The sequence below is a fragment of the Coloeus monedula genome, assembly GCF_965178545.1.
Source record: "Coloeus monedula genome assembly, chromosome: 3".
NCBI classification, from domain to species: Eukaryota; Metazoa; Chordata; class Aves; order Passeriformes; family Corvidae; genus Coloeus; species Coloeus monedula.
Window position 1 is genome coordinate 95,242,100 of NC_138783.1, and position 24,742 is coordinate 95,266,841.

Here is a 24,742-nt window from a genome sequence, read left to right on the forward strand (position 1 = left end):
GAGCACGTATCCACTCTGCTCTACACCATCCACAGCCAACATTCTGCCTACACTGGAAACCCTTTTGATCTGGCTTCCATGTCATGCAGAAGTGCACAAACGCTGAAGGGCCTTTTCCAATCCTCCCACACTCTTCAGCAATCCACCCACACCACTTTACTGCTATGGGAGCTTCGGGAGCTGCGGAAGTGGGCTTACTCTTTAATGCCTTAATGATTAACATCTGGAGAGATATTTTCTACCATAGTGTGGGAAGAAGTTCCAGACCCTACAGTTTAGTGGGGTTTAATTAAAATTCAGTTCACCAAATAATCATATTAATGATCTCATCAGAAAATGTGCTGAAAATGGTATTTGACTTAAAAGCTGTGAAATGCCCAAGAAATATTACCCAAGAGCATTTCAGACATGGAAGAGTAAATTACATTGCCATATTTTTCTCTCCCATTTGAGAATAATTTCATCAATATGATGGCCATATTTAGAGTACATTTAATATGTTCAGTCATCAGACTGTTTCCATGAAAATTGCATTTCTATGCCAAACTCCTTTAACATGACTCATGCTTTATCAAGGGCATGTAATTGACAAACTCTAAGGGTTTTCATCCCTTTCAGAAAATTCAGAAAGTGAGCGTAATTGCAACAGATGGCCCTTATCCTATAAAGCCTTTATTATTACACTGAACATCAAGCTGTTGTTTTAAGCTATATAATGTCAGGTATCACATACTTGCCGAACAAAAGGTACAGAAATTTTAGAAAAACATAATATTGCTAAAATTATAAATAATACCTTACTGTTTTCCATTAGAGAGATTAGCCGAAAACATCTTCATTTATTGCCTCTTACACGTTTTATTGGTTTTCTCCATAATAACTTGACTGTTCTCTTAAACCTCACTGAAGTGTGAGATCTTTTTAAACTGATTAGAGTTTTGAATACTTGCCTACATTTTATTGAGCTACTCAGAAGAAGACTGAAGCTATGTTTTCTCTTTTATGCCTACCTAGATTTTGAGAACAATTTCAAGCAGCTGTTGAGATAAGAAGTGCTAGCTGTTAGTGTGTGCAGAAAAAACATGTTAAGCATTTAATTACCATTCAGAACAAAGACTGTACAAAGAAGAGTAAAACTCTCCATGCACTGACTTTTTCTAAAAATGTTCCTTCTCTCATTCATGACCATTTGTACTACTTTTACTCTGTATCAGAAACGAGTAAATGGAGGCAACACTGGAACCTTGCTGTAAGTAATACAGAATGATTAATCATCTTAGACTTATCAGTTAGAATGCACTGAAGTATAAATCCTCATTCTTCAGTGTAAATATTTTATGATGATTTCACTGTCTCAGCATTACACAGTGAAAGTTGAAATCAACAAGAATATCAAGCATGCTTTTGTCATTGAGCATGAAGTATTGCAATTTAAAAAAAAATCTTTGCTAAATAGAAGATAAGAATAGAATTGACTCCTAATGTAACTGCTGGTTTTGACTTTTTTTTGGTTTGAAGTAGGAAAACTTGAGCAAATAATTTTATTTTGGCATATATTTTTTTCCCCTAATTCTGAGACTGTATCTGTATTATTAAACCTACATAAATTTTACTTCTCTGTTTGCCTTGATGGGTGTATCACCCCTGTGTGGATTGACCATACTGCAAAAGTACACAAACTGGCTTTGCTTGAGGTATTTTGGATCTGGAAGCCAGGTAGCTCTGACTTAGACTGAGAGTCAGTGGGACATCTCTGGAGTCCCCCACTGACAGGAGCAGAGACCTGTGTTTTCTCTCCTGCACACTTCTACAGCCTTAAAAATCACAGCTGGTTCTGGTGTCTGCAGGGGATTGTGCTTCTCCTTTTTGCTCTGTGTAATGAAGAGTTGACTGTTGCAGCGGACTGTGTCCCTGTATTTTTTTTTTTTAAGTTTTACCAGACTGGGAGGACCTTTGAGGGTTTTTCTGTCATTTTAGGTATCAAAAGGTAGAACAAAAATATTTTTGATGTTGATGATTCAACGCAATATAAACCCTCTTGTTGGAGAGAAGCCCTGGCAGTCAATGGGAAGATCACTGTTAAGTACTTTGAGTTTCCTTGAAAATACAGCAGAGGCAACAAGTCAGTTCCTTTAGTGGAGCAAATCAGTAATCATTAGATCTGTGCTTTTCATAGTCAACCTTTATTAGACTTTTAAAATCACTTTTCATTGATACTGCTTGGTTTTAGTAAGCACTGCTCAGTGTTCCTATTTAAGTGTCTGCTGTAGGAACTTTGTGTACAGCACCAGTTTATGCCTGAGCTGGAAAGACCATGAACTGAGGACACTAAGGAAACCACAACCAAATAATATACTCTGGAAGTGGCCATAAAGTTGGAAAGAGGGGTGACAAGCAATGTGGGAGGCAAGAATGTGTCTGCAGTCTGGAAAGGGCTAATAGATAACATGAAATCATCTAATTGTGCCTGAAAGGGCAGACAAAAAAGACAGTAATAAAATAAGCAAAGATACTGATCAGCTGCAGATCTGATGTTCTACAGGGAAACTTGCAATTCATAAATATTTTTGAAAGTCAGGACATTGTCACAATGGTTTTTGTCAATTCTGCAGTGACAGTAGTATATTTTTATTGATTTATCCTTTACTCCAAGAAAAATTATCTTTTAAAATCAAATCAAGGAAAAGAACATCCATGTTTCGTGAAGAGAGCTGCTATTCTTGAAAAGAACAAAATGTCAAACAACTTTAAATAAGATTGACTGCCATATGCTAAATATTCAAAAGTTTTCTACTCTTTCCGAGCTGTCAGACCAAACTGCTGAGTGGCAGCTGAAACCATCAGCTTTTCTTAGTTTTAAATAGTTATAGGAACCATTTGTCCCAATTGTCTCTGGCAACAGTTTCTATATTAAGATATATTTTTGCACTAGTACAGTGGGTATCTTTGATTAACACAAAACAGTGGATTACACTCATTAATTTATCTCTGTGGAAAGAGGGCTATAAAAGCATATATCCCAGCAGTATTATGTGGTGGGACATACTCATATTTAGTTTTCAGAGCTGACTTCTGAAGGTTTTCACAAAGTAATATTTCATTTGGCACAATATGACCTTTTAAGCAGCTGTTGCTAGATGCATTATCTTTGATTATAAGGGCGTTGGCACAATGAGCTCAGGAATTTCTTCATGGAATAAAACAAGCTCATAGGGCTTGATTTTAAATTTGTTCAACTGCTGTTAGTGTATGCCTTTGTTATGGTTTCCCAAAGGATTGCAGGGCCTTAGCTTGATCTGAAGTATGTGAGCCTCCAATGAAGTCAGGCAAGCTTCACCACTGTGAGGTCAGATATGAAAAGTTGTGTAAGGTCTCTGCTTCTCTGAAGTCTTCATGCTCAGGAAGTGGAGCTGCCCAGTGTCTGTGCAATACCTGTGCATACAGCTTGGAATCTTCCCAAATTTAAAATTATGTCCATACAAACTGTCAATGTCTGCTGACTAGATAGTGATTACAAAACTTCCGTCCTGATGTGCAGTTTTTCAGTATCTGGTATAATTGCCCACTAAAACTCTGTGAAGCTGACAGGATTTTGCGGGTGTAATTTAGGAGGTTGAGACAGCAAACTCTGGTGTGCAACAGTAGCTACATTTTGTAGTTAAACCCTTGAAGTTTCTTTAAATCATTTTGCTTTTCAATTTATATTGTATTTGCTGGGGTTCTCAGACCAAGACAGACATTAAAATAGTTGTGTACATTTTCTCTATAGCAATATTCACAAGAAGCCACCTGGGGATATATAATTATCACTAGGGAAACACAGTAATATAGTAATCTTCTTAAATCACTTTCTAGTCTTTCTAGCCAAGAGCAAAAAGTGGTTTGGGAAGTTGGGGTGGTTTTCTCAGACCTCGTGGTAGTTAATTGTTTGCTTCCTTTCTCTCAGGTTAGACCTATGCTTTCAGAGAGAGGTCGTAACTTAGATTAGTCACTGAAAACATCTGGCCAGATGATGTCGACCTTCAGAAAAGCAGATCTGGATTTTCTCAAAGTTTGGATTTCATTAAGGAAGGCTAAAAAGTCAAATTTTATACAAAGTTCTCAAAGCCACTTTCAGCAGAAGCAATAGCAAAACTTGTAACCATATATACCTGGAAGGAGACAGAACTGTAAGAAACAGCATGAAAGTAGGATTTTCAAAGAGGAAACCTGAAGTAGCTGCTAAAGGAGTGATAGTGGAGTACTTTGTCACACAGGGAAGTTTCTAACCTGCTGGAGAACATGTTCAGTTTAGCCACAAAAGAAATTTAGTATCACAGTAGGAGCAAAAACAGTTGAGAAACCATATTTAAAAGATGTTGGAAAGGATTTCAACATTTCTTTTCAAGTAACTACAACACCTGAGAAAGCGCTATAGAACAGTTAATTGAGCTATAGATAACATAGCAAAGAAAGTTCAATAAAATGATGAATCTAATTACTAGCTTTCAGTTATAGATAAAGTACTCTTATATAATCTTTAACAGTGAAAGAAAAACGAAATTAAGGTAAAGCCAAGGGAAAAGAAACTTCGACTCCTATTTGGAAAATCATGTTTATATCTCCTAGAACATTTAGCAGTGATTAGAATGGCAAAATGTACCCATAAATTTTGTAGCTCTTAAAGAAAGCATGTAACAGCTTCCACCGAAGTTCAGCTGGAACATTTTTAAATGTATTGATAGGCCAACAAAAATAATTCTCACCAAGGCTTGTGTCAAAGTTCAGTGTGCACAGTGTACTGAGCTGAGTGAGCACAGTCACTAGCATCAAATGGGGCGTTCTCTAATTCTTTTGTCACTGACTGTAAGCAGATGCAACAAAAGCATTTCATGGATAGTTAGCAGAATACTTAAAGCCTTGAGGGGGGTTGGTAACACTTAATTTTGTTAGGTTTGCTCGAATGCCAAGCAAAGACTGAAAGACGATGCGGAACTGCAAAAGAAATGGTTTTAAGTGGTGGGGTTGGAGGGGACGGACTTTAGTACAGAGCAGCAGTCTGAAATGCCCTCTGGCTCCAATGTCAGTAGTTAGGTGAAATAAGGGGAGGAAAACCAAAGGCTTGTGTAGCGAGCAGTGAACAGAGAAGACGGTGCTGCCTCCATCTGTATTGCAACACCTTTAACGGGGATTGTGAGTTAAGGATGTGATCCCAGCTCCTCAACTCAAACTTCATTTCTGTCTGAAAGTGTGGAAATAGAGGCTGGAAATCCAGCAAGGACACATTCAGCCTCGTGAAATTCCTACAAAAGGATCCCAGTGGGAAGTTCTAGGTATTAAATGCAGTGAAATCAGTGCCAAGACAGGAGAATTGAGTGACACTGTTTCCCTCAGCAAAAAAGGGAAAAGATAGTGTTTGTGAAACTCTCCAGAATATAAGCTTTAGATAGCAAAACTGCCTTTGCCCGCTGTCTGTCCCTGGGCTCCATCAGCTTTTAGGAAGAGCCAGGGAAGGTGGGAGGGAAGGGCTGTGCCGTGGGGCTGGCAGTGTCCCCAGAGCCCGGCTGTGTCACTTCCCCGCGAGGTCCTCTGGGTGGCAGTCAGACATCGCCGATGTCGTTCATTCCGATGGGCCTCTTTACGTGTCCTTGTCCTTTTTTCTTTTTTTGCCAGAAAAGCTTTAAAGCCACGTGCTGAGCAACACACTAACTTCTGGTTGACACTTTCTGACAAGGATACTGATATCCTCTACAGTGCCAAAATAAGAAAGATACTTGTTTTCATTATTATTAATGATTATTGCATCTTTGTTAACTTTATTGACTTAGGCTGAACATCCCTGGAGGTATTACAAAAATATATCTTGTATATTACAAAAATATATCTATTTAAAATGGATCTGGCTGAGTCAAGAGACAATAAAGTAAAGAGGCACTGATTTACACTTTTGAGGCACAATGTTGCCTGCCTTGTGGTGTTTACATGTTTAAAGGTCAGAAGCCAGAATATTTCCTCTATTTTGTGGAAGGATATTTTTCTCCTATGGAGCTTTCAAAATGTTTGAGACTTTAGAAATGCCATTTCCAACCTGACCTAAAAAAGCAGCTAGACTCGCACTGTCTCAAATAGTACTGTCTGTCGCATACCCTCAAGATATGAGCTACCTCATTTTGAGAACTTTATTGCAGTCTGTACTGTCTAGGACCAGCTGCCCATGTTTTTACTATTTATGGAAGAGATTATTTTCTGTAAATATGTCCATGACAAACCTTTGGCAAGAGAATAAAACTTGCATGTAACGTCACATTTCATTCCTGGTCTAGGATCTGAACAAAAATAAATTAAAAAACCCAGAGAAGTTCAGGATCCTTTTTTCCCCCTGCTGTTTCATCTTTAAACGTGAGCCTTTAAACAATGCCAAATGCAAACAAATGCTAAATAATTTTCATTAATGAAGTAGGAAGGGTGTGGAGCATTTTTACCCCTTATATTCTTGGACCTTCAACACTGGAAGTGATTTAACACAATGTGTAATAAAACAAAGGAAGAGTTACTCAGACCTAATGTGTTCAACAGATGATTAGAAGGGGTGGGAAATATAGCACCCTTTTGAGTCAACCTGTATGCAGGTGATAGAATTTCCTTTTTCTTTTTACAGTGCAAACACATTTGTCCTTCAAACATCCTCTTCCCTTTGGATTCTTTGAGGTTCTTCTGTTCCCCAGAGTGACTCTAGCTGATAGGAAGAGGCTCCTTGACCTTGACCCATGTGTGATAAAAGATTTAAAAAATAAAATAAAGTTGGAGAACCTCATGTATACCTTTGTAAAAAGGTTTGTGTGACTTCCTCCTGAAACATCATAAGCTGTGTTATTGAGTTGGCTTTTTTTTTTTAATCAGAAAAAGTTTAAACACAAAGACAATGAACTACATAGTTTGGTGTTAAACTCCCAAACTCTGTGCAGGCAGACTTCCACAGTTCAAGTTTGGTTGCTGTCTGTTGTCTTCTGCTCTCTCATTTTGTATTTCTGTACTTCATATACCATGCCCTCAATCATGCTATGAATAAGTATGTACCCCCTCAGCATCCCAGCTACTTCTGGATCTGTAACATTTATCTACACTGGAATGAAATATCACACAAAGCATACAGGAACGATATACATGTACGCATAAGGAAATACTGAGAGCCTAAGGTAAGAGTGTACATGGCTCAAGAAGTCCTAAAATGTGAGTTTTGGGCAGCTGCATTGAAAAAACTGACTACCACCTTTGGAAAAGGACGAATAACTATGGGGTGAGCAAGAAGAGGAATTACATGAAGAAGACTTGTTAAATTATGTAGGGAGGAGCTCTTACTTAAAGTTGGTTTAACTGAAATTTTATGATGTTGATAGGAAACCAATTGCTTGACACCAATTAAATGATAGCCATGATTGGCTTTTGAATGTTAATTTTACTTCACTCATTTCTTAATCAACATCTGAATTTCTTTGAGACATACTGTATGTCCATGCACTTGAGCACCAGCTAAGCACATGGATACTGATATGTAGGGAAAAGGATAATCAAAATTGTTATTTCTGTTTTTATGCTCCTGGGAAGCACTTAGCAGCTTCCTGAGGAATGTTCTGTGCAGCCATGAGCTGCCACAGAAATATGCTTTTGCTCTAAGCATTCTTTAGTGTTTAGGAGGCAGAGGCCCAAGCTCAGTCCCTGAACCTTAAACCTGAACAGCCCTCAGATTAAATGTTCTTATCAGTGGAGTCGCTGTTGGAGGTTTGGGCTCATCTTGTATCAAGCTGCACAGGTTCTTCAGTGTTGTAAATTCATGATCCTTGAGAAAAGATACTTTCATAGTAGGAAGAATAATCCTGTCAGGGAGTAAAAAAACAGAATGAGATTTGGTGATCAGGGTGCCTGCCCTGTTGTACATGAACCTGTATGGCACTGGCATTTGCACCATAAATAGGTGCTTCTCAGTGTCCTCCCCTCAAAATGCAGCCTGAGAGCTCATTTGACTGCAGTACTGAAGGAGTCCCACAGGTGAAAGTCACTGGGGAGGGAGCAAAGGGAGAAGGAGATGGCAGAATAAACACCATGGCAAAGAGGTCATGGATAAGAGAGTGCTCTTCCCCAGCTGCTGTTGGGATGGATCTTTGTTGTCGTACGTGTCTGAGTTTAGCATAGAGCAGCCCTGGTAGTGCTTGAAGTTGTTCAGGGCCTCATCCAGCCCACAGGCAGCATGACTGTGGAGCTGTGCAGGCCGTGTGAAATTGTCATGGTTCCTTCTGTTAGTCATGCCAAATATGCTGCACTCATGTTTCTATGGGACTGAGTTCTTTCAGACGCTTCCTGGCAATGCAAGAATCCAGATTTTGCTGACACCCCCTCTCTCTGCTTCAGCCCCCTCTTCCATTCTACATACAGTCAGGAACTCAGCCCCAAAACTTCTGGGTGAGCCAAGCTCTTTACAGAGCTCCTAAACAGATTCTTTGCATGTCTGCAGAGTTATGTTTGTGTAATTAATTACTTGTTACTTGTGTGGCTCCAGAATTGTATAGCTATAGTGCAGATAGATTCTGCTGAAGAATGTGCAGTGGGAATTTTGTAATGTTAAACATCGTCAGTGCATTTGAGGATACACATCCTGTAAGCATATAGCAATAATTCTGCTTGACTGATATCCACTTCACACTTCCAATAAAATACTGAAAATGGTAAGTGCAGCTGAGGACAAACAGATGACATTTATTGTACATGTTTATTTTATTCCTGAAATATATTCAGGGCCAGTGCTCCCTCTGGTGGTTAAAAATACCATTTTAATAAAGAATTTATTATATCCTTTAATAAAGGATATTCCCCACATCTGTGTCTTCTCTAATGTAACACTGAACCAATTACAATTCTCTAACACATGTTTAAAGGAGTGTGGAAAGAAACACTGTGACTTGAGAGTATTACTCAAGTCGTACAATGCTGTTTCCCACTGCTTGCTGTAATTACTGGTCCAACACCTTGGAGCCGACTCACTTCAGTGCTCACAGTTACATCAGCTGAAGGAACAAATACAGAGCCTGCATTCACCTCTCATCTGGCTGGGGATAGTCTGGGTAGAAACCATGTAGTACATTGCAAGGCTGTTGTCCATTGCTGTGGATTTTATGAGGTCACACTGGACCATCAAGGTGTGATGACTGATTTGAATGGCAGGTTTTCCTGTTGACAGTCAGGCCCTTTTTTTTTTTTTTTTTCTATTTGAAAACTGCATTGTCAGTTTTCATCTTGAAACAGTTGCATTACTTTGCCAAATATGCCCCTGGTAAAATTCCAGTTCAATGAACGTTAACTTTTGGGAACAGGAAAGCATGTGCATTTGTGAGAGGAATTCTGAGCTTATAACACGTTGGAGTCAGCAGTGACACTGGGCTGAAGACAGCCCTCTGGCAAGGCCAAGGATTTGTTGGCTCCCTGCTCAGTTTCCCTTGTGAAGGCACAGCTGAGGAGCTGTGGTGGATGAACTCCAGCAAACCCCACTGTGCTGGTGTGAGAAACTGCTCTTGCTGCCTTTCCACCTTGTGTCCTGCTATGTCCTCCTTGCATTGGTTTTGGCAGCTCCTCAGCTCACAGAGGCCAGACCAAGCTCACTAAAGAAAAGGGAGTAAATTTAATGAATAGAACTGGTGCAGTGGAGGCTCAGGGAATCATGCTAGGTGATGTAAAGAAGGGTGAGGTGGCATCATCCCTTTAAAAGGAGGAGAAGGGCCACCTTTGCTGGGTAGATCAGTTTAGTTGCCTTGTGATATCTTTCCCTTAGAATGAGTTTTATGCCTTTTCAGCTGAAGGACAGACTGTCCTGCCATTTCAGCTGCTGGGAGATCTCTGGCAGAGTCAAATGTTAAGAAATGAAGCATCTTTCAAATGACTTTGGAAGATCTACACATTCTTATTCACCATGTGCCTGAGTCTCTGGAGAGCCTGAGAACATCATATTTGTACAGACACAGACACCCTGTGAGCCTGCACTTTGGGAAGCAGTTATTTATATCCATGTTACCAGTCTCTCAAGGCTAAAACCTCCCAGTCCAGCAGTCCCTAGGCAAAGTAATAGGGGAAATAATTTATAATGGGGTGGTGATTATTTCCTCCCCCTCAGCCCTTGATATATTACAGCTGAATCTTCTGAAATTACTTATTTTATGTGACTCTCTTGCTTAGCAATTTGCAGTTGTTCCATGTGCCAAACAGCATTTCGTTGCTAATTTGGAAGGGTAGGTGTCAGAAAAAAACGTCAGCCCATGCAGTTAAACTCTAATGTCTGTTTAGAAGTCCATTCAATTTTAATTTGAACTACCTAATGCAAAGGCATATCACAAAAGCTGAACTAATGCAGACATCTTGCTTATTAAATGAGTGCAGTGGTGACTGAGCACTTGCTGTCTTTTTACGTAGCAGCTTCACATTTCCAGCAGCTGAATGGCAAAATACTCATTTTTGAGAGCTGAGTAATGTGTTCTCCTTTGTGCTTTCTGACAGCTTGCATTGAATCAGCAGAGGTACAGATGACATGGTTCCATCTGTTTTAATTTTTGAGTCTCATGAATTGATTTGTAAGAAGCAGAAGCTCTTTCAATATTACTTGCCAAGATTTTGCAGCTGTGAATATTGGAACTTGAACAATACATAACCCTTGCAGTCGGAGTCTCATGCTCTTCATGCATCACAGCTAGAAATCTCAGAGCTGAGTGAAAAATAACTGGGGTAGCAGTAATGACCTGGCGCTTGCCAATTTAGGTAGTGTGTGTGCTTAATGAGTTGCAGCATAAATGTAGCACAAGCACTTACTGTTGGGCTGCTTGGCTGGAACATTGAGTGAAGAAAGGAACAGGCAGGCAAGCGGGGGAAGGATGCAGCTCAAGTGTTTCCTTGCAGTGCAAGCCATCTTCAGGACATGCTCATGTCTGTTCTGTACAGTATAATGAGTGATAGCTTTGTCTGATCTTGAAGTTCTAAGTAAGCCCCTTTAGGTAGGAAAGCAGCAGTATAGCTGTTGTTACCTCAGTGATCTGTGGGGTCTGATCTACTCAGTGACATTAGGATACCTTTCAGTCATATGACTTTACAGTTTAAGGATGGTAGAGTTTCTGTACTCTCTTGTTCAGTGCAGATGCTCTGGGACTGATAGAATTTTACTGTAGTTTAGTGTAGCATCACTGATGCAAAAAAAATATGATGGAAGTTTGTACAAACTCAAACAGGAGTATTGAAGTAGAAGCTTTGTTAGTTAGTCCTTATAAGTGTTGGCACCACTAGTTTTCTAAGGCTATTGTAGAAAGAAGCAGACTGATACCTGGACTAAAGAAATGGACTGGAACCCAGGAGACATCCCGAGGTCTGTTACTGAGTCTTGGTGGAACAGGTTGCCCTAACTTCTCTGAGTTTCCATGGGTGGCGTAGAGGAGTTAAATACCATTCATTGTGTAGCCTAAAACTGCAGAAATTTGGATTTCTTACACAATACTTGGTTTGGACTATTCACCCTGAACTTACTTTGCAGTAAAATCAAATGGAAAGGCAGAGTAGAGGCAGAGGTGTTCGCAGTGTGTAAGTCCATGATTCCCTGTTAGAATAAGCAGCCAAGGCAGCAGGTTGCATGCAGAGAGGGATCCAGCAGCTCTCACACATTCAGTCTCCTTTATGTTTCCTTACCTCCCTCTAGCAAAAAGATGAGCTCAGTTCCAGTAAGAGGAATCATGAGTCTGTGGGTTTTGGGATGGTACAGAGCTCCACATGCTCAGCAGTTGTGTTTTCCAGGGCTTGGAACATCCAGTACCTTGACTGGGTGTCCAGAAGTTCTGGACAAATAGCTGGTTGTTTTTCTTGTTGGCCTAACAGTTCAAGTCAGGAAAATAAAAATGTTTCCAGGGAAACCTGAATGTATCTTAGCTCAAAGTGACTCGGTATGGTCTCAACTCTGCTCCTCCAGCTGTTTTACCCCTCACACAGAGCAGCCGAGGAGGTTGAAGATAGCCTTAAGAGAATTGACTATAGTTGCCTTGGAAGTGCAAGTTTTTATGTATTTTAAGCCTTTAGGTAACCTTCTTGGCCGGTTGAAGCAGTCGTTCCCTTAGGAAGTGATTTACAGGCACATTAAGGCCCTTGTACAGTTCCAGAATTATCTAAGGGAGCCTTAGACTAAGTGAAAATCTGATCTGTAAACCTCAGGTTTAACTTTCCTTAAGAATAGAGGAAAGACTCTTTTCCGGTGTTGCAGGGTGCAGTGGTTCAAAGTGTGGTGAAATCCTCAGGGGCAGAACTTCTGAGTGCAGAAAGTATCAGCCATGTTAACATGACTGATGTGAGTCACGTATGTTACACATGAGGCATATTTCTCTGTGGGTTTCAAAATAATTTGTTTTATTCTCATTTGCACACGTTGTACATTCTTTCAGCAGTGGAAGATCCTGTTGTATGTACTTGAATGTCTTCTCCTTCCTTAGCCTATCACACAGAAGGTCATGAGAGCAAGTGCCCAGGGTTCAGTGTGAAGTTCTGGTCTGAATGACATAACAACTGATTTTGTAGAAGTACACTTGTGATAACAGTGCAAATTAGCCGCTCAAAGTATGGGTTTATGTAATTTCTTTAACTTACAGATATATTTCAGATTGTTAATTATTTCAACATTCATTCAGAGACCTGCATCATGATGAGTTCTTCCTTAAAATATTTTTCAAAACAATTTTAGTTACTTTAGAACTTGGACTTTGTACCTCTACAGCTGACCTAGAAACGTATTTCTCCAGCTGTTCTCATGTTTGCTTTGTTTTGCTTTGTTTTCTGGTCTAACACACTGCTTCAGATTTGGGTTACCAGCGAACTTTATTCTCAAACCATGATAAAGAATATTTATTGGGAATGAAATAGGGGAGATCAGGCCATTTCAGCACTTCAAGGAAAAACTGACTGTTTGCTCAGAAAGTACTCTTTTATTGAAAAATTTTGTTTTTATGGGAAGAAGGAAAGGAGAAGCAGCAGGATAATTTTTTCTGTCAGGAATTATTAATAAATTAATGTTGTTTTGATTTTATTTTCTCATGCTCTTATAATCTCTGAGTTTTCTCCCTTCCTCCTTGGCCCTGCTCTTCATACCCATCAATAATGCCCCTTCCCCCTTGTCTCTTCATTTTAACAAAATCCTGGACAAGGAACTAAAAAACAACATCAACCCACTAACTCCACAAGTCTTCCAATTCCTCTCATCTTCTGACACTATAGCACCATGTCTGTTGGTTGTCACTCAGTTTCCTCTGCCTGCATGTCATAACTTTTTCTTTGCAAGAGGCCTGTTACACTTCCTGGACAGATGAGCTCTCCAAGACTCAGATGTTCTTATGTGGGCTCAAGTCCTCAGATGACCTCTAAGTAGCCAGCATATTTCTGGAAGTCTTTGTCCTGAGCAAACAGGAGAAAAGTTCATTGTTAATCGCCATCCTGAAATCAAATACTGAATTGGTTGTTGATCAGAAATTGCAATTTCATCTCTCACTGTTTTGCTGAAAATACTTAAATCTCTGCAGTGTCCCTTTATGTGTTTCGAACTTCATTAATGTTATTTTCTTTTTGCTATCCTTTGAAAATTGCTGTGTTTTGAGTTTCTAAAGCAGGTGCCATGTTTTTTAGCCATTTTTCAAACTTGTAAAACTACTTCTTTTTGCAGTTTCACACTAACATTTTATTCATCCAATATTCCCACAGTTTTTGGCAGTATGAAGTGTTTCTGCCTGTTTCATATCACACCTCAAAAGGACAACTCTGGTTACTTCCTGCATGGAACAAGTGGCTTTTGATTTGCTTCATTTACTGTTTCCAGGAATTGACATGCATAAGTTTTTCCCCCCTCTCCCTACGTGTAGATTTGCATCCTTTATTTAGATAGTGTTCCTCTTGGTTTCACTGGGAGTCCAAATATAGCTGAATGTCTAATACCTGCAGTATTGATCTAGAGTGTGGATAGGTTTTCTGCCTCTAAATTTATCTGATTTAAATACATTTGGAGTTGTAGGGAGAGGAACAACACAGGTGTCCCCTACAGCATTAAAGCAGAATCAAAAGGATGACACATAAAATCTGTGTGTTCAGCTTCTTGGGAAGATCCTGTATCTCAAAGCAACCTGTCTCTGAACCACCCTGAAATTTTAAGTGACAAACCTGGTCTCCAAAACTTGCTGTTGTGAGTGGTGTATATGAAGAGTGGTAATTACCCTTCCTACACTAGTTGACCAAACAGTGATATTTGCGGTTTTCAGGAATTTAGTTGCTGATTTGGGCTGTTAGATTTTCTACTGGGATTTAGCAGTACCTCTGGAGGAATACAGGTAGGTTTTATTAGAGGGAAGGTTACCTTCCTGATCCCAGGAGAATAAACCTGCTATGAACAGTGCTATCCAGAAAAAAAAAAGGTTTGACTAACATTTAAAGAGTGCTTTTCTGTTATGCCACACTCAGCCCCTGCCAATCTATTATTGAGCCATAAATATTTCTTAATTTATAATAATCCTTCTTTCAGGTACCAACATGAACTCTTTGCTGTCACATATAGCTTCTTACCACTTAACAGGTTCCTTGAGCACAGAAATGGGATTTGTGAGTTACTTGAAGAAGGAGCTTCAGTTGTGTAGTTGCTAATTAGTTTTTTTCTTCCACAGGGAGAAAGAGGCTTGCCAGGACTACAGGGTGTGATTGGGTTTCCTGGAATGCAAGGACCTGAAGGTCCCCCTGGGCCACCAGGGCTTAAGGTAAGAACTGAAGCTTTAGTATTCAAAACAATCAGATTTCCCTAAATTGTTGTCCCAAGAAAAGATAAAGTTTTCTCTTTTCCTTTTCAGGGTGATACTGGAGAACCAGGACTGCCAGGAACAAAGGGAACAAGAGTGAGTTCTACCTTACTTTCTTGCAATTATGATGTCTTTGGGTTTATATGACTTTAACTCTCTGTGTCTGCCTTCATGTGCAAGAGGAAGTCTGTATTAGTGAATGACATCCCCTTGTGCTGCACAATAATTTCAAAATTTTCACTTTTACCTTTGAACTTCTTGCTGCATTGGGCAGCCAATACCTTTATTCATTTGCATTTTTACCTGATACTTATCACTGCATCAACAGCAATAGTTTTAATATGCCTTTGATATCTTCCTGGCATACCAAAAGGCTTTGTTCCAGCTTCAGAATGTACCAACCTTATTTCCTCTTGCAAAACTCTCCTTTATTATCCATCTAAACTTGAAGCACTCCAGCAGAGAAGCTGACACACTCATGAGCACATATGGGCTAAAACTGTGCACAAGATACAGAGCAAATTAAAGCCAGGGACAGATTTCTTAGCTTTGCTAGAAGAGACTCTGAATACCTGTGATCTTCCTGTTATTTCTGGTTAATGGGGCACTTACATAGCACTTCTTTTAGCATATTATATTGGCCAGGGTCGTGCCTTTTGGGGTTTTGTGAGGTGCCAAGCTCTTTCTGAGCATTTTCACATTTCCTAACATCATGATGAAAGAGGATTCAAATGACTTGGCCAGTAATGATGCATACATTTTCAGCTATACCCTCTTGCTCACAGATTCTCAAAATGCCATCTCGGTTTTGTTCTCCATTTGCCTGCAGTTGCTGCAGCAGATAGAATTTACTGAAGTAAGTGCAGTTTATGAGGTGTTACAGAGAGGGTATTCTGCTAGATCAAGAATTCCATATTTTAATCCACGATGCCCATGTTAACTTGGGGTATCCTGAGTTAATGTAAATTGGCATCTCCTGTATTTGTTTGCTGCAGAGTAAGTAAAATATATTTTAGCAATTATAAAGTTTTGAAAGATGCAAACACACTATCTGAGCTCAGGATTCCCATACATCTTTTCTGCTTCATAATACATGTCTTAGGAAATGCTGCATGGATAAGTAAGATGATAGGATGAAAATGATGTGCCAGCTTAAATGCCTGATTCGTTACACTGAAGAACTGTTCAAGGAGAAAGAATTATCTCAGCCTGATAGGATTTTTGATAATAAGAAAGAATTGATACACTGATGACTATGAAGGATAGAGAAGCATCTTTACAGTGTGTTGACATTATCTTCTGCTATGAAGAGATACCTACAGTAAATTAGTTTTGGGAACAATGTTTGTGAGAAGGCAACACCTATTCCCTTTTACCTCTACATGAGGCTCTGATCAAGTTCCTACTGCTTAAAAAGTTAAAGAAATATAAAAGGTTGCTTTCATTTATTCATTACTAAGGTGACATATTTGAGAGGTTTTGAAGTTTAGAGCTATTTTGTCAAGGAAGTTTAAATGTTTCAGGTTTTTACTGTCAGCATTGGAGATGCAAGTTGGTCTGCAGCTTGTCCTTGGTGTTTTGTGGATTTGTCATTTCAGTTTGTGTTTTTTCTCAATTGCAGGGCCCCCCAGGAGTATCAGGCTTTCCAGGAAACCCAGGCCTTCCTGTACGTATGAAGTACATATGTTTTTACAAAGAATATCAAACTTTAGTCATGATGTCTGACCTGGGTTATTCCTAGTATTGCTAATTTCTTTACTTTCTTTTCATGTAGGGCATTCCTGGACAAGATGGCCCTCCTGGTCCACCTGGCATTCCAGGATGTAATGGCACAAAGGTGACATTTACATATGTTTATAACAGCATCTCTGTGTTGAAATAAAAACACCCCTCATGCATGTGTTCCCTAAACAAAACTGATTTCTCTGTTCCCCTTAGGGTGAAAGAGGTCCAGTAGGTCCCCCAGGTTTACCAGGACTGACTGGAAGTATAGTAAGTAGATTCTTTCCTGCTTGATTCACGTTTTTTAATGCTGACTCTTGAAATGCAAATATAACTATAGGAAATGATACAGAGTTTAAGGTATAATATATACTACATTGAGGAGCAATAACAACAAATATGTCTGTGTTTTCACAGGGACCTCCAGGACCTCCTGGCATGAAGGTACATTTTACTCTTAAGTGTATTCATATTCTGCTTCTAACAATAAGAATTGATGTGATCTCTACATCCTCTAAGACTAGCAGTCTTTACCTAAGGACCGAAAAATTCTATTACCTTGTTTCACTTTGTACTCTGTTTTGCAATCCCACTAAATAAAGACAGTGGGGTAGCCTCCCCACCTAATAACAACTGAACATAAGTATTGTTGCATGCAGGTCTTAAAAGGGTGAGTATTATATGGATTACAACAGAAAAAAAGTAGTACATATCATTGGTAATTATAAACACTATGGTGGCCACCTAATTGTGTATAAAGATTTAGACAGGTTTTATAATTCAAACATTTGGTTTTATATTGGCATTTGATTTAACTAAAAGGTTTCACATGGATAATGTTTGTGGAAGAAGGTCATATACCCCACAGTATGAGAACCATACTCATACACATACTAAACAGTTTTCATAAAGAAAAAAGATCAGGCTAGCTAACTAGGTATCTGAGTGCATTTTGTGAACTGGAGAATGAAGCATTGAAAGACATGAGAGAGCTTTTTGTCTTTAAAATGAACAGATATTATTTGGAGCCATAAGCTCAGTGTAAGTCTAAATGTTATCTCAAATTTGTAATGACATGACAACCCAAGTTATAAAATGTCCATTTCTCTTACTCTCATGTGGGAAGAGCTGACTCATTCTAGAAACAGTACTCAGATATTTCTTCCCTAAGCATGTATGCATAGGTACAAGACTGAAATAAAATCACTTACAGTGTTGTAACTTTGTACAAAAACACAGGAAAAACAGGATCTTTTACTCTCAAAAGAAGGGACATAAAGAAATGGATGGTGGTCAGAATAGTTTTCTGAAGTAAGACTAAGTGTATTCCTTTCCTGAGGACAAAGAACACCATAAATGGCCTTTATGTAAAAATTAGGTGTAAGCATGAAGATTTGAGCCTGGAAAAGAGATTGTGAGGGTACCACTTCTCTCAGCAGCCAGGTCAGATGCTCCAGTTGTGTGGTGACACTGTAGAAGTGATAGATTTAATGGAAAAATCATTCCAACTACCATTACAATACAGGAAATGAGGTATGAAGGTAGTTTTGGTACTGGAATCTCTTCAGGTGGCTTTAAAGTACATTTGGCAATTAAGGTTTTAACTTTAATATCTCTATGTTTCAGCTGAATTAAAAGAAATAAGGTGATTTTTTAAAGTCAGCTTTCCAAACGATTCCAAAGTATGCATAGCTACAACTTTCCTCTCCTAGTGGGTTTGAATATATTTGAATTCATGTTAAAGACTTACTCTTTTCTTATTTTAGGGAGATCCAGGTGAAGTGATTGGTCCTGTACATCCTGGTGTGCTAAAAGGTGAAAAAGGGTTTCCTGGCCAACCTGGACTGCCTGTAAGTCTAAATGATGTTTGAATAGAAGTGAGTTTCAATTAAAATTATATCAGTATCATGAAATTACCATATAAATATTACTTTCTTATGACACCATTTGAATATTTCATAGGGTCCACCTGGAGCTTCAGGGTTTCAGGGGCCAATGGGGCCACAAGGTCCTCCAGGAGAGCCAGTAAGTTTCCTTTCATGGTGATTTGCACTTCAGTTACAGATCTTTATTACAGGAGTGTTCTAGAAGGTGTGTGTAGCAGGTCTTGGTTGGGATTTGGGAAAGATGGCATGTGGTGCCAGGCTTCACGTTCAGCCTTCTGAACTCTACCATGGAAGAAATTACTGGGTAACACAGGTTGTCAGTAGCAGCTGCTCCTACAGTCCTCTTCTCGCACTCTTGGAGGGTATTTTTGTGGGGGAGAGACTGTAACTGTTGGTCCTCCTTTCCTCTCTTTCCCAATTTAATTAAGAAAATAAACTACATACCAAGCATTCAGATCAAAATCCAAATGTTTGCTGAGGTTATTTTTATGGGTGGCAGCACTGAGTGTTACCGTGGAAGCACGTTATCATCTATCTGTTATTTTGATAATTAATGAGATATCTCAGACAGATTGTTATTATTTTTTATTCAAGTTGTGAATAATGCACAGCAAGAGAAAAATTAATTTACTGGGTTTAATAAAAAGATTTGCCTTTCTGCTGTTTTCATAGAATAAGGCATTATTCCACTTAGTGTACTCTACACATGTGCATGCTAAAATGTGTTGTCTTGTAGGGTCCCCCAGGGGCACCAGGACTTCCAGGCGAGAAGGTAAGACTCTTTAATACAAATACGAAGTCTATCTATTTATTTTGCATACCAGATCCTGAAAACTCTGGAAAATAATGGTCCTAAAGGTGTGGGGTTTTTACACTTTGGGATCTATTTGTGTGTCTTAATGGACATCACAAAAAGAGAACTTTACCACTTTTTTTTCAAATTTGTCTAGCCCTGTTATCTCGCTTGGTCAAATCAGTAGTAATTACAGCATTCTATGTTTTTTTGAATTCATTTTAAAATGTCAACATTTTCACTAAAGTGTTGGGTAAAAGAGCATATTGACAATAAAATTATCTGATAAATTTCAATCAGTTTTTTCACAAGTTGCTGTGACACCTGGCTTAAAAAACAGCAGGGAGGTTAGGACATGATTATTTATTTGTTTCACACATGCATTTAAAAGACATATTCTGTGTTTTATATTCTCCCTTAGCATTTGACGTGTACATAATACCTTCATATGTTTATATGTATGCACGTATGCACTGCTGATAAAAATTGACTAAGTGTGTGTAATTTACATTTTCAGGGCTACATGGGCTTGGGCTTTCAGGGTCCCAAAGGTGAAAAGGTAGGTCTCTTGTAAACATCTGGAGAACAACTGTCAGAAATATTCCTGATACTGTGTTTTAAATAAAGAAAACCGTTGAAATCAATCAATGGAGAAAATCAGCGTTTTAATTTTTGGAAGACTCGAGTAAATCTGTAACTTACACCTAAGTAAACAAAAGTTGTGAGCAGTTACAGACTTTTTAAATGATGATGTTATACCTGACAGTAATTTAGATCACCATCCTGTTTTTCAGCTGTGCCTGGAAAGCTACTTTAATTTGCACTAGGCAGATCTGGAAACATTTATTCTGTATATTAGGACTCACCATGAGATTTTTTTTTAAATCTGTTTAGTTCTAAGGGATGAGACTTAATGTGCTTTTCAGAATGATCAGAATTAATTGTGGTGGGACTCTAAGGCCTGTCTGCCTTATTTTGGTTTGGTAATGTACACATTTGAAGCAGGTATTTCAGTTGTCCCCTTTTATTGTGTTAAGACACAACCAGGAAGAGGTTTAAGAGCACACAGACTGGTTTACTTTTGAATGAATCTAAGCCAGAAGATGTGCTCCAGGATCCCATTTATTCTCTTAATCAGCATCAAATGGGAGGTAATACATGTCAGCTTTAGTCTGTTACCTCTCACACTGAGAGGTCTAGGCTGAAGTGCCTTATGTTGTGTTTCTGGGAGCCAAGAACTGCATGCATTCAAGGGCTATTCAGTAAATTCATAATGTGTCTGTGCACTTCTCCAGCAGCTTTTCATGAGTGTCACTGACAGAGGGCTTTTGGGGTATAAGTAAATTATATTACACCACCTTACTAATATGTCTGAGTCCCAATATTCCTAATGGAAAGAATTTTTTTCAAGATGACACATTGTTGAAATTAATTTGTTATCATGAAATTTATTGAAAAATGTTGGCAAAGATAACATAGAAGTGTATGGAGATTTCCTGGACTCCTCAGGTTTGTCTTTAGCAGAAGATAAATGGTATTGCTGTGCATGCATTACTGCTTGACCGAAATGTATCGAGTCTTTTCAGAGGCATTTTACTGTTAAAGATAGAGCTTTTGCATTATGGAAGAGGTGAGGTTTTGACCCTGCAATGGACATATGCATACTAAAAACTTGTCCACAGTTATCATCTTGAAGTTGGCCTTTATGGACCTCTGCAAAGCTTTTGGAGCACTGTAAACTTTGGCTAACATTTTTCTTTAGGTGCTGACTTTCTATGCCCAACCTCTTTCCTCCTAATTTCCTTCCTCATGAAGGAGGCACTATAAAACTTCAGTACTATTGCTGTAATTATTTGGATATGTTCCTGATATTTGGTATTAATCAGTCTTCACCTTAAGAGTGGATTCAGAGGTTTTTCTTCAGGGCAGTCTCTGTCTGTAACCAGTTACACAGCAGTGACTTCTGTAACCCTCTCTCTCACTGATTTTGCTGAAAAAAGAGTTTTTTAAAAACCCATTGAGCTGTATTTTTAAATGCAAGTGGTAGTTCTCTTTAATGTTACTGATCTTAGCAGTGTTTGATCTCAGCGTCATTCTGTTTTCAATGGACAATTCTGGATTTGCTGTTGACAGGGAGAACAAGGGGTAAGGGGCCCCCCAGGACCCCCAGGACCAGCACCACATATGAAAGAAAAAGGGAGTGAAATCATAAAGGGAGAAAAGGTGAGATGTTAAATGATTAAACTTCTTGTGCTCTTCATTAAAGTATAATCAGTAGGAATTAGCAAACAAAAGTGAAACAGGAAAAGGAAAGTACAAAGTCACCTACAGCAAATTTTTCCAAAATTTCTGCCTGTTCTACTTGATGGATGAATTTTAATTTTCATTCTAGAAATCTCTCTAAAAATATATGATAGGTAGTAAATGATGATTGCATAAATAAGTAAGCAACAGATGACTTTCTGAGGAAGAAGGATTGATAAGGATAGGATATTGTAAAAATATTCTAAAAGATTGAATTAAGTAGCATATACTCAACTTTTCTTATACACATTTGTGAAATCTTAATGCTAATGAATTTTTCAATTACTGAGTTAAGCAGTTGAAGCAATATATACTGGTAAAATAAACTTAGCTTAATGGATTCACATTTGATGTTTGTCTAAATTTTTGCTCATCATACTATTAGGCATAGTTCTTGAAATGGAGAACAGGACTAAATGTGCTTTTGCCTAAATAAAGAATTATTTACAACCTAAATGAATAATGTTTAAGTGTTTGTTTACTAATATACATTTTTTTTATAATTTCATTAGGGTGATCCAGGTGAAAAGGGCGAACAGGGACTCCCAGTGAGTATTGAGTTATTTTTTTTACTATGATAAAAATTTTAAAGAATCTGATAATGTCACTGAATATCTTTGTACCTATTAGATAAAAGCAGATTTACTTTGGAATTTGGCAGTATTTTTGATCTAGTGAGTATTTCTTTTCCAGGGATTGCCTGGTTCAGGTTTCAAAGGAGACAAGGGTGAACCTGGGAAGCCTGGTCCCCGTGTAAGTATACTCAACTTTATCAATACCATAATTGCAGTTACTGTATTTTTTCCATTAGCTAATTAAACTTAGTAACCATTAGTTAAACAGCAAATTTGTTATATTTCAAATAAGCAAGTTTACTGTAGGACAGGTGTACAATCAAGGTAGTAGTAACATGCAGTAATGTTACTATATAATATTTCAGATAATTAAAGACACTTAAGAGTATCTTGCAGTGCTGAAGGCAAAGGCAAAACTCCCATTAATCCCAATTGAAGCAAGACTAAGTCATTCCAGAATGGAAGAAAAAGCAAAGAAAAAACTCACCTTGTAGGAGTGACTTTAGCTAAATGGAACGTGTTGAATTCATTTCAAATACTCTCATGTGCAGTTGACAACAGCCTCCTTAGCCTGAAGGTACAGTTTCCTACAAAGACATTGAATGGAGCAAAAAATGTAGGTGACTGAAATCCTTTTGCTTGCTGGTTTCTAGCCTGACTGTGGATGCTTGAGGCCATAAGGTCTGTTACATTTGTCTAACCTGACCTTTATCAGTCATCCATCCAACTTCTTCATGAGTCGTGCTGTATCTTTCATAGCTGAGCAGGTAGCAAAATTGTATTTTTTTCTACATTCAAACATATCTAAACTATTCTAAGTAATTCTAAGTTTCTCAAGTGGGTCTTCATAAACTTTTAGGCCCAGCACATCTACAGGCATTCGATTGTACTTCAGTCTGAAAAAGAGAAAATTTCCCTTTCTACTCTGCTTCAAAGTCAGATGTTCTATTAACTTTTCAGTAAAGTTATGTGATGGGATTATCTTTTATATCATATACATACATGTATTTTAGTCTTATGAGGGCTTGAAGCTGAAAGAATGGAGACTTGTTGGCTTAGAACTTTTTGAGGAAACCAGAGCATCAGAAGTTATCAAAAATACAGTTTTCAGTTTTTGCAGAGTTCCCTGAACAAAGTTTCTAAGATATTTTATATATAATTGGTCAGGAAATCACAGCTACTTCTGAAATTAAGCTAAGCCTTGAAAGATGAACAGATGGTATGATCTGATATTCTAGTTTAATGAAACTAAACCATATGATTAATTCTGATCACAGTGTATATTTGAAGGCTCTCTTGACTTTGCAGATCATATTTTAATCAATTACTAAAAATTACTTGTAACCCTTCATTATAGGAGACCATAGCTGCACACCTCAGTGGTGGTGGTTCATGTTTGTTCTATCATTTTTATCTTTCAATTGCATTAAGACAGAATTTTTTGACCTAAACTGATGGGATTATGTTTTAGACAATTACATGCCCTGTTAATTTGTTTATTAAGTATCTACATTTACTTGGGTTTATGGGACAAACGTATATTGCTTATGTTACACGTACAATCTAAGCTCTGGGGCACCAAATGAAACCAGCCTCCAGTGGGTCAGGGTACAAGCTGATGTCCCAGACCTTCTATGGTGCAGAGGAAGAGGAAGGGAAAATGCTGAAAAGTAGATTTGTCCATCTAGATCATTTATCACGTATCTATTGACTACTTCAACAAGGGAATCTAATCCTCTCTGTAGGTTAACACAATGGTCTAATAATTTTACTCTGGGGGAGGGAATTTTGACTTCTAGCTTATCATCTGCCTTGTGATTTGAATTTCAGTGTGAGGGTTGTGGATTGACCAGTACATTGCCACACAATCTGATACAGGGCCACTCTACAAGCCTTCTGCTGAAACTGAACCACCAAATATCTACGCATGAATGTTTTGTGAAGTTGAAGAGTGTATATATAGAAAGGTTTTGTTGTGAAAGGAAAACACAGATCTGGTTCCAGTTTCTTGTGCTGTAGATATATTTTGTCTTGAAGACCCTGTGACACGGAAACCCATGTTATTTCTGAATCTGGGAACAGATTTGCAGGATTTTATATAATTTGGCATCTTGTAGGGTGTTGGGTAATACAAGCACTAGGCATATTCACCATTTGTACTCTCTTCTCTGTTAGCTGCATTAGCACACTTTGATTAATGCATTGCAATAGTGATGATTTTGTTCTAGCATTCCATCCACTGTTTTTAGAAATTGCATGTATGTGGTTGTCTGTTTAAGCAGAGTGGAACTTGGTGTTTTACAGGGAAAGCCTGGAAAAGATGGTGAACCAGGACTGAAAGGAGAACCTGTATGTATTTTACTCAATTTCCAGTACTGTTTCTTACATTAAAAACAAGGAACTGTCTGTGCATTATAAATGGTTGATGTTTTCTAGCCTTCTGAATTGTTTACTTGAAGTTGTTGCTTTCAGTGAATTTGTGACTTTGAAAATTTTTAAGCTTTGCTGCTGCCACAGCTAAGATCCACCTATATTTGTCTCTTCTGGTTTCACTGTCTTCTACACACAGGGTTTGCCTGGAGGGTTTGGGATTCCAGGACGACCTGGGGAGCCTGGCTCAAAGGTCAGTAGTAGCTACTTTTG

At 38.4% G+C, this 24,742-nt stretch overlaps 1 protein-coding gene across 1 annotated transcript in view; it reads left to right on the forward strand.

Annotated features, from left to right (window-relative positions):
• COL4A1 (collagen type IV alpha 1 chain) overlaps positions 1–24,742 on the forward strand; it is a 120,669-nt gene that overhangs the window by 51,980 nt on the left and 43,947 nt on the right. Inside the window, exons 3-17 of the mRNA XM_082277676.1 lie at positions 14,691–14,780; positions 14,871–14,915; positions 16,441–16,485; positions 16,594–16,656; positions 16,758–16,811; positions 16,959–16,985; positions 18,308–18,391; positions 18,504–18,566; positions 19,164–19,199; positions 19,738–19,779; positions 21,354–21,443; positions 22,037–22,072; positions 22,218–22,277; positions 24,404–24,448; positions 24,669–24,722. Of these exons, the coding sequence (XP_082133802.1) occupies positions 14,691–14,780; positions 14,871–14,915; positions 16,441–16,485; positions 16,594–16,656; positions 16,758–16,811; positions 16,959–16,985; positions 18,308–18,391; positions 18,504–18,566; positions 19,164–19,199; positions 19,738–19,779; positions 21,354–21,443; positions 22,037–22,072; positions 22,218–22,277; positions 24,404–24,448; positions 24,669–24,722 (834 nt within the window). The remainder of the gene's footprint in view (positions 1–14,690; positions 14,781–14,870; positions 14,916–16,440; positions 16,486–16,593; positions 16,657–16,757; positions 16,812–16,958; positions 16,986–18,307; positions 18,392–18,503; positions 18,567–19,163; positions 19,200–19,737; positions 19,780–21,353; positions 21,444–22,036; positions 22,073–22,217; positions 22,278–24,403; positions 24,449–24,668; positions 24,723–24,742) is intronic.